The 12,669-nt window shown below is 43.3% G+C and overlaps 1 protein-coding gene across 1 annotated transcript; it reads left to right on the top strand.

The window, feature by feature from the left end:
* Positions 1-1,618: 1,618 nt before the first annotated feature.
* Positions 1,619-3,788, top strand: LOC124684289 (GDSL esterase/lipase At5g55050-like). Its single transcript, XM_047218635.1, has 4 exons — positions 1,619-1,897; positions 2,460-2,590; positions 2,835-3,312; positions 3,477-3,788. The coding sequence occupies exons 1-4, from the start codon at positions 1,654-1,656 to the stop codon at positions 3,749-3,751; spliced, it is 1,128 nt and encodes a 375-aa protein (XP_047074591.1). The 5' UTR covers positions 1,619-1,653; the 3' UTR covers positions 3,752-3,788.
* The last annotated feature ends 8,881 nt before the right edge of the window (positions 3,789-12,669 follow it).

The raw sequence follows: 12,669 nt of genomic DNA, 5'->3' as shown, positions 1-12,669 counted from the left end.
TGCACGTCCGTGGAATTTGAACTCAGGTGTTGGGTTTGTACATCCAGTTCCCCAACCAATTGAGCTACGCTCACTTCCCATTCCAACCTCATTTAAATTGTCCTTCCAGTCATAGGGCTTATTTCAATATTTTTACCATGTCATGTCATTATTTGTGTATGCACACTGAATAATTCGATGAAGTATTTATGAGAAACTACATGCATTCGATTTATAACATTCACATATTAGTCGATTACATGCCGATATGTCCATTGTTTTCCTATACATGCCTCTTAGTTAGTTTTTGTCTTGAGTCCGCCATTGTTACAAGTATATTGTTAAGTTTTTTTTTTTGAACAAAGATAGGCGCCAGGGGCGCCAACATTCCATTCAGCTCATAAGCATAATACATCAAGTAGTACAAATCCCTGGAGATCAAGGTTTTGAAAAGAAAGAGCAAAGGGGCAAGTGCCTACACATCTGTGAGCTGAATTTTGACAAGTGAAAATAGGCAAAGACAAAGGGGGTCGAATTGCCTGTTGAGCGCAGTCGTGGGCTACTCCATTTAGATTTCTTTTGATGTGGTGGATCTTTGGATGTAAAACTTCTGAAGCTCTTTTGTAATCTGCAATCTGTTGTCTAAGCTCCCAAGGTACTTGAGTATTTGTTACTGATGTAGCTGAAGCCGCTCTTGCAAGGGTGAGGCTGTCAGTAAAGAATGTTACTCCTTGTGCTTGGACCTGGGTAGCAATTTTTGTTGCAAAGAGAAGAGCAGTAGTTTCCGCAAGCAGGGCCGAAGAAGAATGTGAAGTTGAGGCTTGTATCATCACAGTTTCTTCCCGATCGTGTCTGCGAAATTGACAGTAAAGTCCTATCCCTGTTTTTGCATCTCCTTGAGTATCTTGAGTTTTTCTTTTCTTGATATTAGCCTCGTGATATAAGGTTGTGAATTATGACGAGACAACAAATAAAATTGTGCACGAAATTAGAGATAGTAGTCTGCCGAGTCCATTGTTTCCGCGAGGTATGAATCACCATTATCGAGGTGTAGCAACCGGGACAAATATTGTAAGGACAATCATCATCACGACAACCATGAGAAAAGATCCAAAAATGATCGAGGAAGCAAGATTAGAAGGACTATATCTAGAGAAATTTGATCTTCCGATAACACCGTTAGCGTCAGGAAGGAGATCTAGTCGTTGATCTTCATTGACTTGGAGACGAAAAAAGAGATGCTACCAAAAATATAATCAATATTAGTCTCGTGATAAGTATAAGTTTGTGAATTATGATGAAACAAGAGACGAAACTGTGCAGCGAATTAGAGGCAAGTAGTGGGCCGAGCCCATCGTTGGCGCGGGGTCAGAATCGCTGCTTAAACACAAGTTACGAAAGGACAAACATGGCTGTCCCCGGCAACGTGTTCCTCGCATATACCTGCATCTCGCGGTCACACGCATTTACACCTTGATCGTACTGTACGTGCACATACGCGAAGCAGCGACTCATGCATCGTGCGTGTTTCACGACACGGCCGAGCTCTTTAAATAGCTGTGCATCGCACGACTAGCTTCCTCACACCAAAACCTAGCTAGCTACACGTACCTAGCTATAGCTAGAGCCTAAAGCACTTGGCTCCTTCTTTAGCTACACAGGCTAGCAAAAGGCATGGCAAAGAGAATTTTTGAGCTGGTCTGCGCCGTCGCGCTCGTCGCCGGAGTCTTCTCCTCGGCGGCGGAGGACGAGATGTCGGTGAAGGTGTTGTACGTGTTCGGGGACTCGCTCGTGGATGTTGGCAACAACGACGACCTGCCAAAGGAGGCACCCAAGGCGAACTATCCCTACGGCATGGACCTCCCCGGCAAGCCCACCGGTCGCTTCACCAACGGCTACAACCTCGCCGACATCGTTGGTACGTGCTAGCTCAACATATAAATGAAGGCGGTGTGCATATGTACACATGCATGCCGACCTGCTGGTATTCATGATGTGTTACGTCCATTCTAAATAAGTGACATAGAGATGTATCTACACATTAAAAATATGTCTAGATATATTCGTATATATGAACTATGTCACTTATTTCAAGATGAAGTTAGCCATATATACTTCATTGCAACCCTTGAGGATACCTACTGAGTACATGTGAGTTCTGCACATACAGACGAGTGGACCGCAAATACCAAACCTGAGAAAACGCGTAACAAGAACTGTTTAACAGATTACTATAAGGCTCTCAAAATATACACGAAACTTTGATGGTCAAACTTGACCCTATGTTGAAGATTTACATAAAATTAACAGAGCGGTGTGTTCACAAACAATTAACTACTACTATTATGTTAGTTCTGAAATACAAGTCTTTTCTAGAAAGCTAGTTTAGCTTTCTCAAAAAGCTTATATTTTGGAACTAATTAGCTAGCAATGTGTGCATCTCTCACTGATCACCATGTGTTGCTTATATGCATGTGCAGCACAACGCCTCGGGTTCGAGATGAGCCCACAAGCTTACAGATCCATGTGGTGGTTCGAGCGGGATGACGTGAGACGGTGCAACATCGGTGCCAACTATGCATCCGGTGGTTCAGGCATCCTCGACACCACGGTAAACAAACTAAATTAAATTTTAACTATATTATCTCAATCAAGATGGATGTGTGCATCTGTGTTGATACAGAGGTCAGGATTTCCCCTTTTTGAGAAAACCTGTAAATTCATAACTAACAAGTATAATTACCCGGGGTATGCACATATGACCGAAGAAAACAAGTCCCTTGAGCTATTGGTGGTTTCCTAATTTAACACTTGATAAATTTCACATACATAAATGTCATCATATATGCGTGTAGGGCCAGGCAGACAAAGTACTGACGATGCGGACACAAATTCAGTATTTCAAGAGAGATACCGACAATATGAAGTGCTACTACCCGGTCCATAAGAAGAATCACCTGTCGGAGTCCTTGTTCCTCCTGAGTGCCGGTGGCAACGACCTCTCGGCCTTCAACGGGTCCATGGGTGACGGCCCTGCCTACGTTGAAAAGATGGCCACCACCTACGTCGAACACATCCAGGCGCTCTACGACCTAGGGGCACGTATGGTGGGGATCCTCGATGTGCCACCGGTCGGGTGCACGCCGGGAATAAGAGCCAACATGTCCAACGGGGAGTGCAACGAGGGTGCAAACTCTCTAGCGAAAGGGTTCAATAACCTCCTCAGGGTCTACCTTGCCAAAGCCGCCACGACCAACATGAAGGGCCTCAAATACTCCATCGCCAGCAACTACAACATCCTCAGTGACATGATCGCAAACCCGTTCATCGCTGGTAAGTGTATATGCATCATCAAAATCAGTGCCCCGAAGACATAAAATCAACAAACTAGTTCAAGTCACTATCAGAGAAAATAGTAACCCAGAAAATGACATACCACCTTCCACATGAAAAATACACCTGTGCATGAACTATCCTTTCTGTAATTGACATAACAGGGTTCAAGGAGGTGCAAAAGGCGTGCTGCGGGGGCGGGAGATTCAGGGCGGAGAGGATGTGCAGCCACGCCGACACGACGGCGTGCACCGACAACCACGATGACTACTTATTCTGGGACATGCTCCACGGCACGCAGGCCACCTACGAGCGCGGCGTTGTGGCCTTCTTCTACGGCGACGCTCCCAAGTATGCCGAGCCCATCAACTTCAGCACCTTGGTCAAGAAGAAAACATCACTGGTTGCACCCAAGATTCAGATGGTCGCAGACGAGTGATGAAATCAAGACATGCACGTACGGTGCAAGCATTCATATATATATATATATGTTTTGTCGACGTGTGGAGAATAATTGCCCACTTTGAAATAAACATTGGAGGCTAGCTGGCTGCTAATTCCCACTATGTATGCAGCAGATCGTGACGCCACTATGTATGAAGGACCTTGTATTTTATTGAATTAATGTATGTCTGTCATGTGGAATAAAAACTTTCGAGAGCAAGAGTTTTTAAGGCTATCTATAGTGAGAGAGCATCATCTCACGGTATGATTGCTGCACCCCCATGGAGCTCTCACAGCGCTTTGGATTTTCGGCCGTCCGATCGAGCTGACGTGGCGCGATCTCAGCCGTCGTTCCGTTCAGGGCGCTGAGGCCCTCCCACAGACCCACTTTTTATCCATGGGTCGTGAAAAGGCCCGCTCGGCCCGATCTCTCGCCCGTCTCCTCCCCTTCCTCTCCCCTCGCGCCCGCATCCCCGCCGCCGCACGCCTCTCTCCCTCTCCTTCTCTCCCCGCACCGCCCTTCTGCCTCCACACGTCCCTCTCCGGAACCGCCGGCGTGAGCGTCGGGCGGCGCGGCCGACCTCCGGCAGGGGCCGACGGTACGGCCAAGGGGCGGCGCGACCGGTTCCCGTAGGGATGGCGGCGCGGGCGACCTCCACAGGCCACTCCTTTTCTTCTCCCTCGCGGCCGCCAGAAGTGGAATCGGCCTCGACCGTCTGCTCGCGCATCACCACGTCGCCGGCGGGCGTCTTCGTCGCCGTGGCGTCACTCCTCCTCACAAATCCGACGCCGGGGAAATTGACGAAGGAGGATGCACGGCGGAGTCTGGCCGCCTCGCACGGCTTGGCGGCGGTGAGGAGAAAAATTCGCGGAGCGGAGGGTTGAGCAGCGGCTCGAGTTTGACAGCAGCAGCAGAGAAATTTAGGGGCTTGGGGGAGAAGTGGATGCACGAGGGGATTGAGGATGAGCTGGGTTGTGCTGGACTGCTGGCCTCCTCTGCATCTTTGGCGTCACCGACGACGCCGACCACCGACGCAGGGCCTGCCCTCCTTAGCCTCTTCTTTGAAGGGGACCCGCAGGTTCCTCCTCCTCTCTCATCTCTATTTCCTCTTCTCTCTTTCTCTCTCACAGGATCCCCATGTTCCCGCAGCCACCGGAGGGTATCACGGATCTGTGAAGAAAACTTTGGTGCAGGTGAGTTTCTTTACATTTCTTCTCTGCTTTCTTTTCCCCTCTTTTATTTATATTTTCAGACATTGGTTTCCAAATAGGTCAGCATCGGATTGTTTGGTTGGAATTTTCAGGGGCTGTTTTGAGCTATGAGATGTGATTACTTCAACCCTTTGCACTCTTGTTTTATTGTAGTGTTGAGAACATCAGACCAGTGAGGACGCAGATAGATGTGGTGAGGACTGATTGTTGCAGAGTGTCGGCAGTATGTCCGTAGGTCTACAAAAATGACAATAAATCTGGACACTTCGTTTGAGGCAAATGGGCTACAATTCTTCAGCTAGGATTATATTAGGTGTGCAAAAAAGGTTATTATGCCCATGATTTCGAGTTTTATTCCCTAAATGTAAGTTGTATAATATGTCCTAGGCTTTCCATGGAGTATCTAATTGTGATATTTGGCTGGGTGGTTTTGTCGCACTGATCGCTTTAGTATTGTCCAGAACTGAGTTCTTGCTGCATGCAGCAATCTCTTGTATTTTTTATAACATGAACCAATGAAATTATACTAACTTTTCCTTGCATCATATCAGGGTCAAATATCTGATGTTCTATGTTCATGGTGGAAGACAGCTAATCATATACTAGACAGAATGAGATTCTTCAGTTACAGGTGTATATCATTTTTTAATATGGAATTGTAATATTTTGATCCAGAAAGTTGATCCATTGCATTCTATATAGAGCTTGCTGTACAATTTCATCATTCACATTCTTCCAATACTAATTAGCTATTCCTATAAAATTCCATTGGTCATCTAAGAAAGGGTTATAAACCTTATATTTGTGTTTTTTCGGTATTTTTCTGCTATGTTCATGATAGTTAGCTTTGTCGTTGGTTACATCTGATCTATAATACCATTGTATTCATAGGTTGAACATGTATCAGCCGGTACTCGACCACCATCTGTTAGATATTTAATTTTCTGGTTCTTGTGACTATGGAGGTTTACTTTTGTTTTCAGATGTTATACAAATGAAGGAAAATGAGATATGAGATATTTTCCAAGGAAGATATTGGAATGGTTTTGTCTTGCTGCATGTCAAGCAACGAAATGTCCTTTTCTATCTTTCTTAGTTTATGCATGCACTTTCTCAAAATAAAAGTAACAATGAAAATCCCATTTGTGTATACGTGTAATTTCTGGTTTCTGCAACCTATATCCAACTCCTTTGTCCCCCGTAGTGTCATGTACTCTTGGCAGTAGTATACTAGGGGGATACTTTGCTCCAACTGCTGATATGCATCTTGGTGATTATTATTCTCAGTTGTTTCAAAGTATCTTATATTGCTTTCAAACGGTTATGCGTGTAGGGTGCCTGTCGATCCTCTTGAGTGGCAAATTGCTCAAGAGATGGCAAACAGTATAGTTGGCTAACACCGTTGGACCTGCAGAGTCTGTATTGAGGGTGGCTACATCTGGACATGTGAAGAAACTTTTGTTCAAGGTAATATCAGAATTCTGACTCTAGATGTCTCTCTGAGGAGTTTTGATGTCATGTGACAACTATTTTTTGTTAATATTTATGTATTCATTACCAAACGATGCACTAGGTAAAACCATTTTCAGGGAGGCCGATAATCTGTAAACGTTTTCGTAGGGTGATACAAAATAATATGTTCATGCATTTATACTCTTGATGTATGCTTTATCTTTGAGGAGGCAAGAAATTTATTTATATTCTGTGGAGGCTAGATTTTCTTTTGATTTTCTCACTTCCACAGCTGCTTGGAAGTAAATAAAGAATTTCCATTCTCCTAATGTACATCATTGAAAGGGAGCTCATTGAAATCATTGTAAGTGCCAATATATCATTCAACTTTTTCAGATGATTGGATATCTTAGATAATCATCGTCTCATTGCTTCTATTTGATGTTCTCACTTTTTTAATGATAATAGATGGTTGAAGGATGAGGTGGAGCCAACAAGTGCAGCAATAAAAATTGTGAGCAATTAGCTCGGAAGGTGACCAATGTGGTTGTTTTTTACTACTGTTGCATATGAGAAATTTTGTTTTTTATTATGTGGTAGCCTGGAATTATAACTCATTGGTATTCTGAATTACAGGCTAGGCAGCAGTCCATGCAACTGCTATGGACATTTAGATGGTGTCTCCCTGAATCTGCTGAATTATGTATTGGAACCGATGGGGCAGGTCTATTCGACAACGTGCTATGTGTGTTTCTTCAGCCAGGATTAAGGTGCCTCGCTTCATCGCGCTTCATAGTCTCCTAAAAGTCCTTTTATCGATAAAAATGCAGTCTGGTATTTTATAGTCCAATGACTGCGGAGCTTTGGATAATGGAGCTACATTTGCATTGATTCAGCAGAAAACGGAGCTTTGCATTCACCCACACTATCCCTCTAAAGTGTTGGCATATAAATTCCATTGAAATATTATTGAATAATATTTGGAAAGCAATACACATTTGCTATATATGCTTAAATCTGATAGACATATTATCAGCAGGTGAAGTCATGTGGTACTTCAAGAAACAATTCTTTTCCTCTCTTTTGTCCAAAATTCTATATGACCCTCCTGGATATTGAAAAAATGTTGGTCTAGGTATTTCTTGTGTGCTTCAGCCTTGGAGACGCAAAATACATACTTTTTGTGTGTAAACTTTGTTGTTCTCTACATTATCGTTTCTAGCTTCTTGGTACATTCAGTTTTCTACTGTAGTTATCACCTTGAAAAGGGAATAACTTATCATGGGATATGTCTCAACCCTTAGTAAAGTGCAGTCACATGAATTTCTTATTCCCTTTTCACGGCTATTGGAGTAATTCAAATATTCACATTCATCTCTATTCAATGCTTGAAGTTTTCACCTTCTGAATTTACTATGACACTATTATTTCAGCTTCTGAATTATGAAATACTTGGCAAGTAGCTTATGCTTTTCCTGATTTTTTGGTATCTCCGTATCTGTGCTTGCAGTTTGACTATTTTAGCATCAACCACTGAAAATAATTGACTCACGTTATCTTCACTATTTCCCCCATTTGATTCTAGATGCTACATTTATCTCCAGTGTGTTCTAACATTTTGATATCGTTTTCTGTTTCCACTCATCTGTAAAGGAAATAATGTTTGCGTTATCATGTTTTGTTAAACCTATACAGGATTAGAATTACCATAAAGTGACGGATTACATGTACATAGCATCAATCAATTTGTACAGACAATTCATATAAATAAGATTTTCTTAAATTTGATCCAGCTCAATCCATAAATATGTTTCTTTGTGTGAAATTTCTTTTCCTTGAATTCATAGCTTAAATTCTGCTCATAATTGAGAGAATTGGAGATGGATGCTATGATGGCAATTGCTACTGTAAGTGTGATAAGCTGGTGCCCTATTCTATCCTAACCCTCGCTATCTTATCTATATGTAATTTATTATTTTCACTGGTTTTCTTATTGCGAAACTGCTCTAATATTCCAACATTTTTTGGTTGGTAAAAGTGGTAGTTAGGCTTGATTTTGCAAAACTCTATGCTGGCCATGAAATTCTTGAGGACCAATAAAATATGAAAACCATTATTTGCTAAATTTAGTTGCTGATGTAGTTCTTTTATGAAATGGTGCTTACAGGGTTTTAGGGCATGTACTCTATGTTGGATGAGCATGCTCAAGATAGGTATCTGAGCTCCAAGATTTTATTGGGAAGCCAAATTGCTGCATTCAAGATAGGTTATGCATTTACACAGTCATGTGCTAAATGCCTTTCAGTCGCTTTTATGGTTTTCTGAACTATGGACACTGATTGATTTAGCTAATAAGATGATTTCTTCATTTTTCATCGTTGGATGCAAGCAATTTTATCCCATGGGGCTCTCAGCTCATCCGTTTCTCTCTCCCTACTAATATAGGTGCATCTCCATAGTCATATTTCCCTCCATCATTTCCTTTCATAAAGGTCAATGTTCACGTTCCTGTCCACATGTTCCTTCCCACCTCTGTTTCTCTAATTAAAAACTTGTGTATTGCTCATTTGGAGTTGATGATTAAGATTCATGAGCAAAAAAATATTCCGTGGATATTATCTTAGTTAGTCCTGATTACACCTGAGTGTGCAATTGAGCACTTACATTAGCTATTTTGTGGGCGACGGCACGCGAGGAGATTGGTTGGGCGGCGTGAATGGAGATAGAGGTTATGAATTATTTTAGATAGTGCTAGGAATTATTTAGCCAACTCTACATTTTAGTGTGCTCCTTCGCTATGAATTATTTACTATCATGCACATGTGTTGAGAGAAGAAGAGCAAATTATTTTGTAGAAGGAACAAAATACACAATCACAACTACTCTGCATTTCACTGTCGATTTGCTCTTTCAGGTGCTCCCAGAGTGGCTCGATTCTTCTTCACGCGTCGCGGAAGGCTTCATTGCGCCTTGCCGAAAGGTTGTCCTCTAGATTGCTGGCCGTATTGGTACCAGGTAGAGATATATACCTCAAGCTTTTACTCGGGCATCGATTCTACTTAGGCATAACGAAAATATACTGTAATGTACATATCGATAGGCTATTGAGGAACTGTACCTAAGCTGGCTTAGTTCTGCGGGGACTCCACTATTGATTGGCTACCAAAAACAAAACAATTACACTACCCCTGTTGAGTATCATTGTCAATAGATTGTTGTCAAGGTCGAGTGTGTGCCCTCAAGCACATGTAGCAATAACTAGGGTACTTCTTGTCCTTCGAGCATAGTTAGTATAAGTCATCCGCAAGTAAGACCTGGGGTGCTTTCCTTCTAACTGTTAGATGGCATCACCTATTTATTTATTGATATCATTTTGAGAATATATACTTATCGATTTCTTGGTCTCGGCAGGACACAAAATCTATGTCCTTTGTCGAACTCTTACAAAACTAATTATATATTTTCTAATAATAGATCAGCTAATCCCTACCTAAAACTACCTACATTTTTATTTATTCACCAATGGAGGCAACTCTTGAAGGTTGGGTTTCTTCTTATGATATATCCGAGTGCAAATTATACTCTTGGTTTATAAATACTTTCATCTGATTACAACATTAGTATAATATTCCATTTGTTTTCCAACCTCTTTTATTCCGTGATGTTCTTAATTTTGCTATAATTACTACATTTATTTGCTATGTGACAGCCTAATGGAAGTTGTCGAGATGGAAGCTGTCAAGATCCTGCCCAGTGTCATGCTGGAAGCTATGTTGCAGAAGCTGCACCTTTTAGCGGTGCAGCTACCTATTAGAATTATTTTTTGTGTGCGTAGTGGGTTTTAAAGACTGAATTGAGGCGAGCTTATTTAGATGTACTTTTGTTTTTTTAGCATAAAAGTGTTAATATATTTCGCTCTTTCCTTGATTGTGTATAAGCATTGTTGTTCTATTCTGATTTCGTGTGTTCAATTTTTACTGACTTCGTTTGCTAAATCCTATAGAACTTATTTCCATTTACACGTAGATCAGTTCGATTTTCACGGGATCGTGCGCCAAGGCGCACATCTAAATCTAGTAAGTATAATATTCCCTCTGTCCCATGAAAGTTCTGAGATTTGATCGATAAAATTAGGATGTATCTAAACACCAAATTAATAGCATCCAGATACATCTAAATTTTGACAAATCTCGAACAAGTTTTGTGAGACGGAGGGAGTATAATGTATGTCAAGTTGGCAAAGATCTTGTTAAAACACATGGTTTGCTCTGAGATTTTGGTGGTCCATGTCAAGACTAGCTAGAACATAGACCCCTTAATAAAAAAACATCATAATTATTACATATAAAGACATATATAAAATATTGTGGCATTTAAAATGCTTACACAACAACATTTTTTGTCGAACAATTTATACATGTTGTGTTAAAAATTTCGACATATTTAGATGCAAGAACGAACGTGTCTGTCATTAATGGCATGCACGAAGGCATCAACACGCTCTTTTTTCTTTTTGAAGCACGCAGAAGAACTGCAAGTATATATATTAAGAAGGTAAAAAAAGACCTAAATGGTAAAGAGTAGAAAGCAAAATACAAGTTTGTGAAACTCGACCTGATCATAAAGAGGAAAAAAGGAAAACACACACAGCAGCCCTAGCGGCCTGACACTTAAGGAGTGAAGCGAGCTTACTTGCTATCGACCCCACAGCTTTGCATCGACCACATCCACACGCTCTCGAGGTACATACTTTCTACTAGCGCGAATACACACATCAGACAAACATCATGCCGGCGTGATATATTCACCGGATTTGATACAGACAAGCTACGAAAGGACAACGTTGATGTCTCCCCGGCCAGCAACGTGTTCCTCGCCTTCCCATTTACACCAAAACGTAGCGCGCAGCGGGCGTGTTTCACGACACGGACTGGCTGGGCTCCTAAATACGGGCCCATCGGATACTGGCATCCTCACACCAAAATCTAGCAGCTAGCTCACAGTCACAATCTCACAGATAGCTAGAACATCACTCAGACTCAGCTCATTTGCTTGCTTTAGACAGCCATAATAGCTAGGCATGGCGAAGAGTATCTTTATTGTCAGTGTGACTGTCCGCCTTCGCCTCGTCGCTGGGTATGCATTGCTAGTGATGTATAGATCCATTTATTGTATATTCCTAGTGTATGAGAGGATTTTCTGCATATTGTAACACATGTACATGTACCGGCCTTTGGTCCCTGTAAATACTAGTTGCTTATTTACAACATGGTATTAGAGCTTCTGGTTTAGCTCTTTGCACGCTGCAACTCCGTGCTCGATCCGCGCTGTTGCTGATGATCTTTCCGGCCGCCACTGCTCCACTTTCTTCTTTCTCTCCCGTTCTTGTCGGGATCCATTTTCGTCGATTTTGAGCTCCACATCGAGCTCCAAATCGAGCTACTGCTTCCGGTCAAGCCCCGGCCACCACTGCCCCGGCCGGCCTCATCCTTGGGCGACCTTGTCCCGGCCGCCCCGTCTCCGGCCAACACCCATCCCGGCTCGCCCCGTCCCCGGCTGGCCCCAATCTGGCCGGCTCCGCCCCTGGCCGGATTCGCCCCGGCCTCCTTTGTTCCTGGCCGCCCCGTGTGCGGCCTGATCTGGCCGGCTCCGCCCTTGGCCGGATTTGCCCGGCCTCCTCTGCTCCCGGCCGTCCCCTGTGCGTCCCGATCTGGCCGGGCCTGCTCCGGCCGAGCTTGGGATTTTCTCTCTGATCCAGATCTAGATCTGGCAAAAAAGGGGGAAAAGATGGCATCCTACGCATCTGGTTATGTCAGTATTCCTCGGCGCCCCGTGATCTTTGATGGTACCAACTATGGGGAGTTTGACGCCTTTATGCGCATCCACATGCGTGGTCTTCGGCTGTGGGGTGTTCTTACCGGCGAGGTCCCTTGTCCACCGCATCCCACTGCTCATGTACCTCCTACTCGACCGCCAGTGCCACATGACCTTGCTGATGATGCTCCTCAGGCTGCTTAGGAGGCAGCTAGGTCTGCCGAGCTTGCTGCTGATGAGGCATATGAGCAGCAAGTACTTTCTTACTCGGAGGCTCTTGGTTCTTATCGGGATAGTCTGGCGGCTTTTACTCAGTGGTGTGATGAGGATGCCAGGCTGCTGCTGTTCTTTCTCAGAGTGTTCAGCCACATTTTGCTTCGAGTTTATGGGTCTTGCTACTGTTGCTGAGATGTGGTCTCACCTTCATCGGCGCTA

This window comes from Lolium rigidum, chromosome 1, assembly GCF_022539505.1.
Source record: "Lolium rigidum isolate FL_2022 chromosome 1, APGP_CSIRO_Lrig_0.1, whole genome shotgun sequence".
In the NCBI taxonomy this organism is placed as follows: domain Eukaryota; kingdom Viridiplantae; phylum Streptophyta; class Magnoliopsida; order Poales; family Poaceae; genus Lolium; species Lolium rigidum.
This window is presented reverse-complemented; position numbering and strand designations above follow the sequence as displayed.

Coding starts and splice junctions, on each gene's coding strand:
- LOC124684289 (XM_047218635.1), top strand. CDS start 1,654: ATGGCAAAGAGAATTTTTGAGCTGGTCTGCGCCGTCGCGCTCGTCGCC. Junction 1,898..2,459: donor CAACCTCGCCGACATCGTTG/GTACGTGCTAGC, acceptor ATGCATGTGCAG/CACAACGCCTCGGGTTCGAG. Junction 3,313..3,476: donor CGCAAACCCGTTCATCGCTG/GTAAGTGTATAT, acceptor TTGACATAACAG/GGTTCAAGGAGGTGCAAAAG.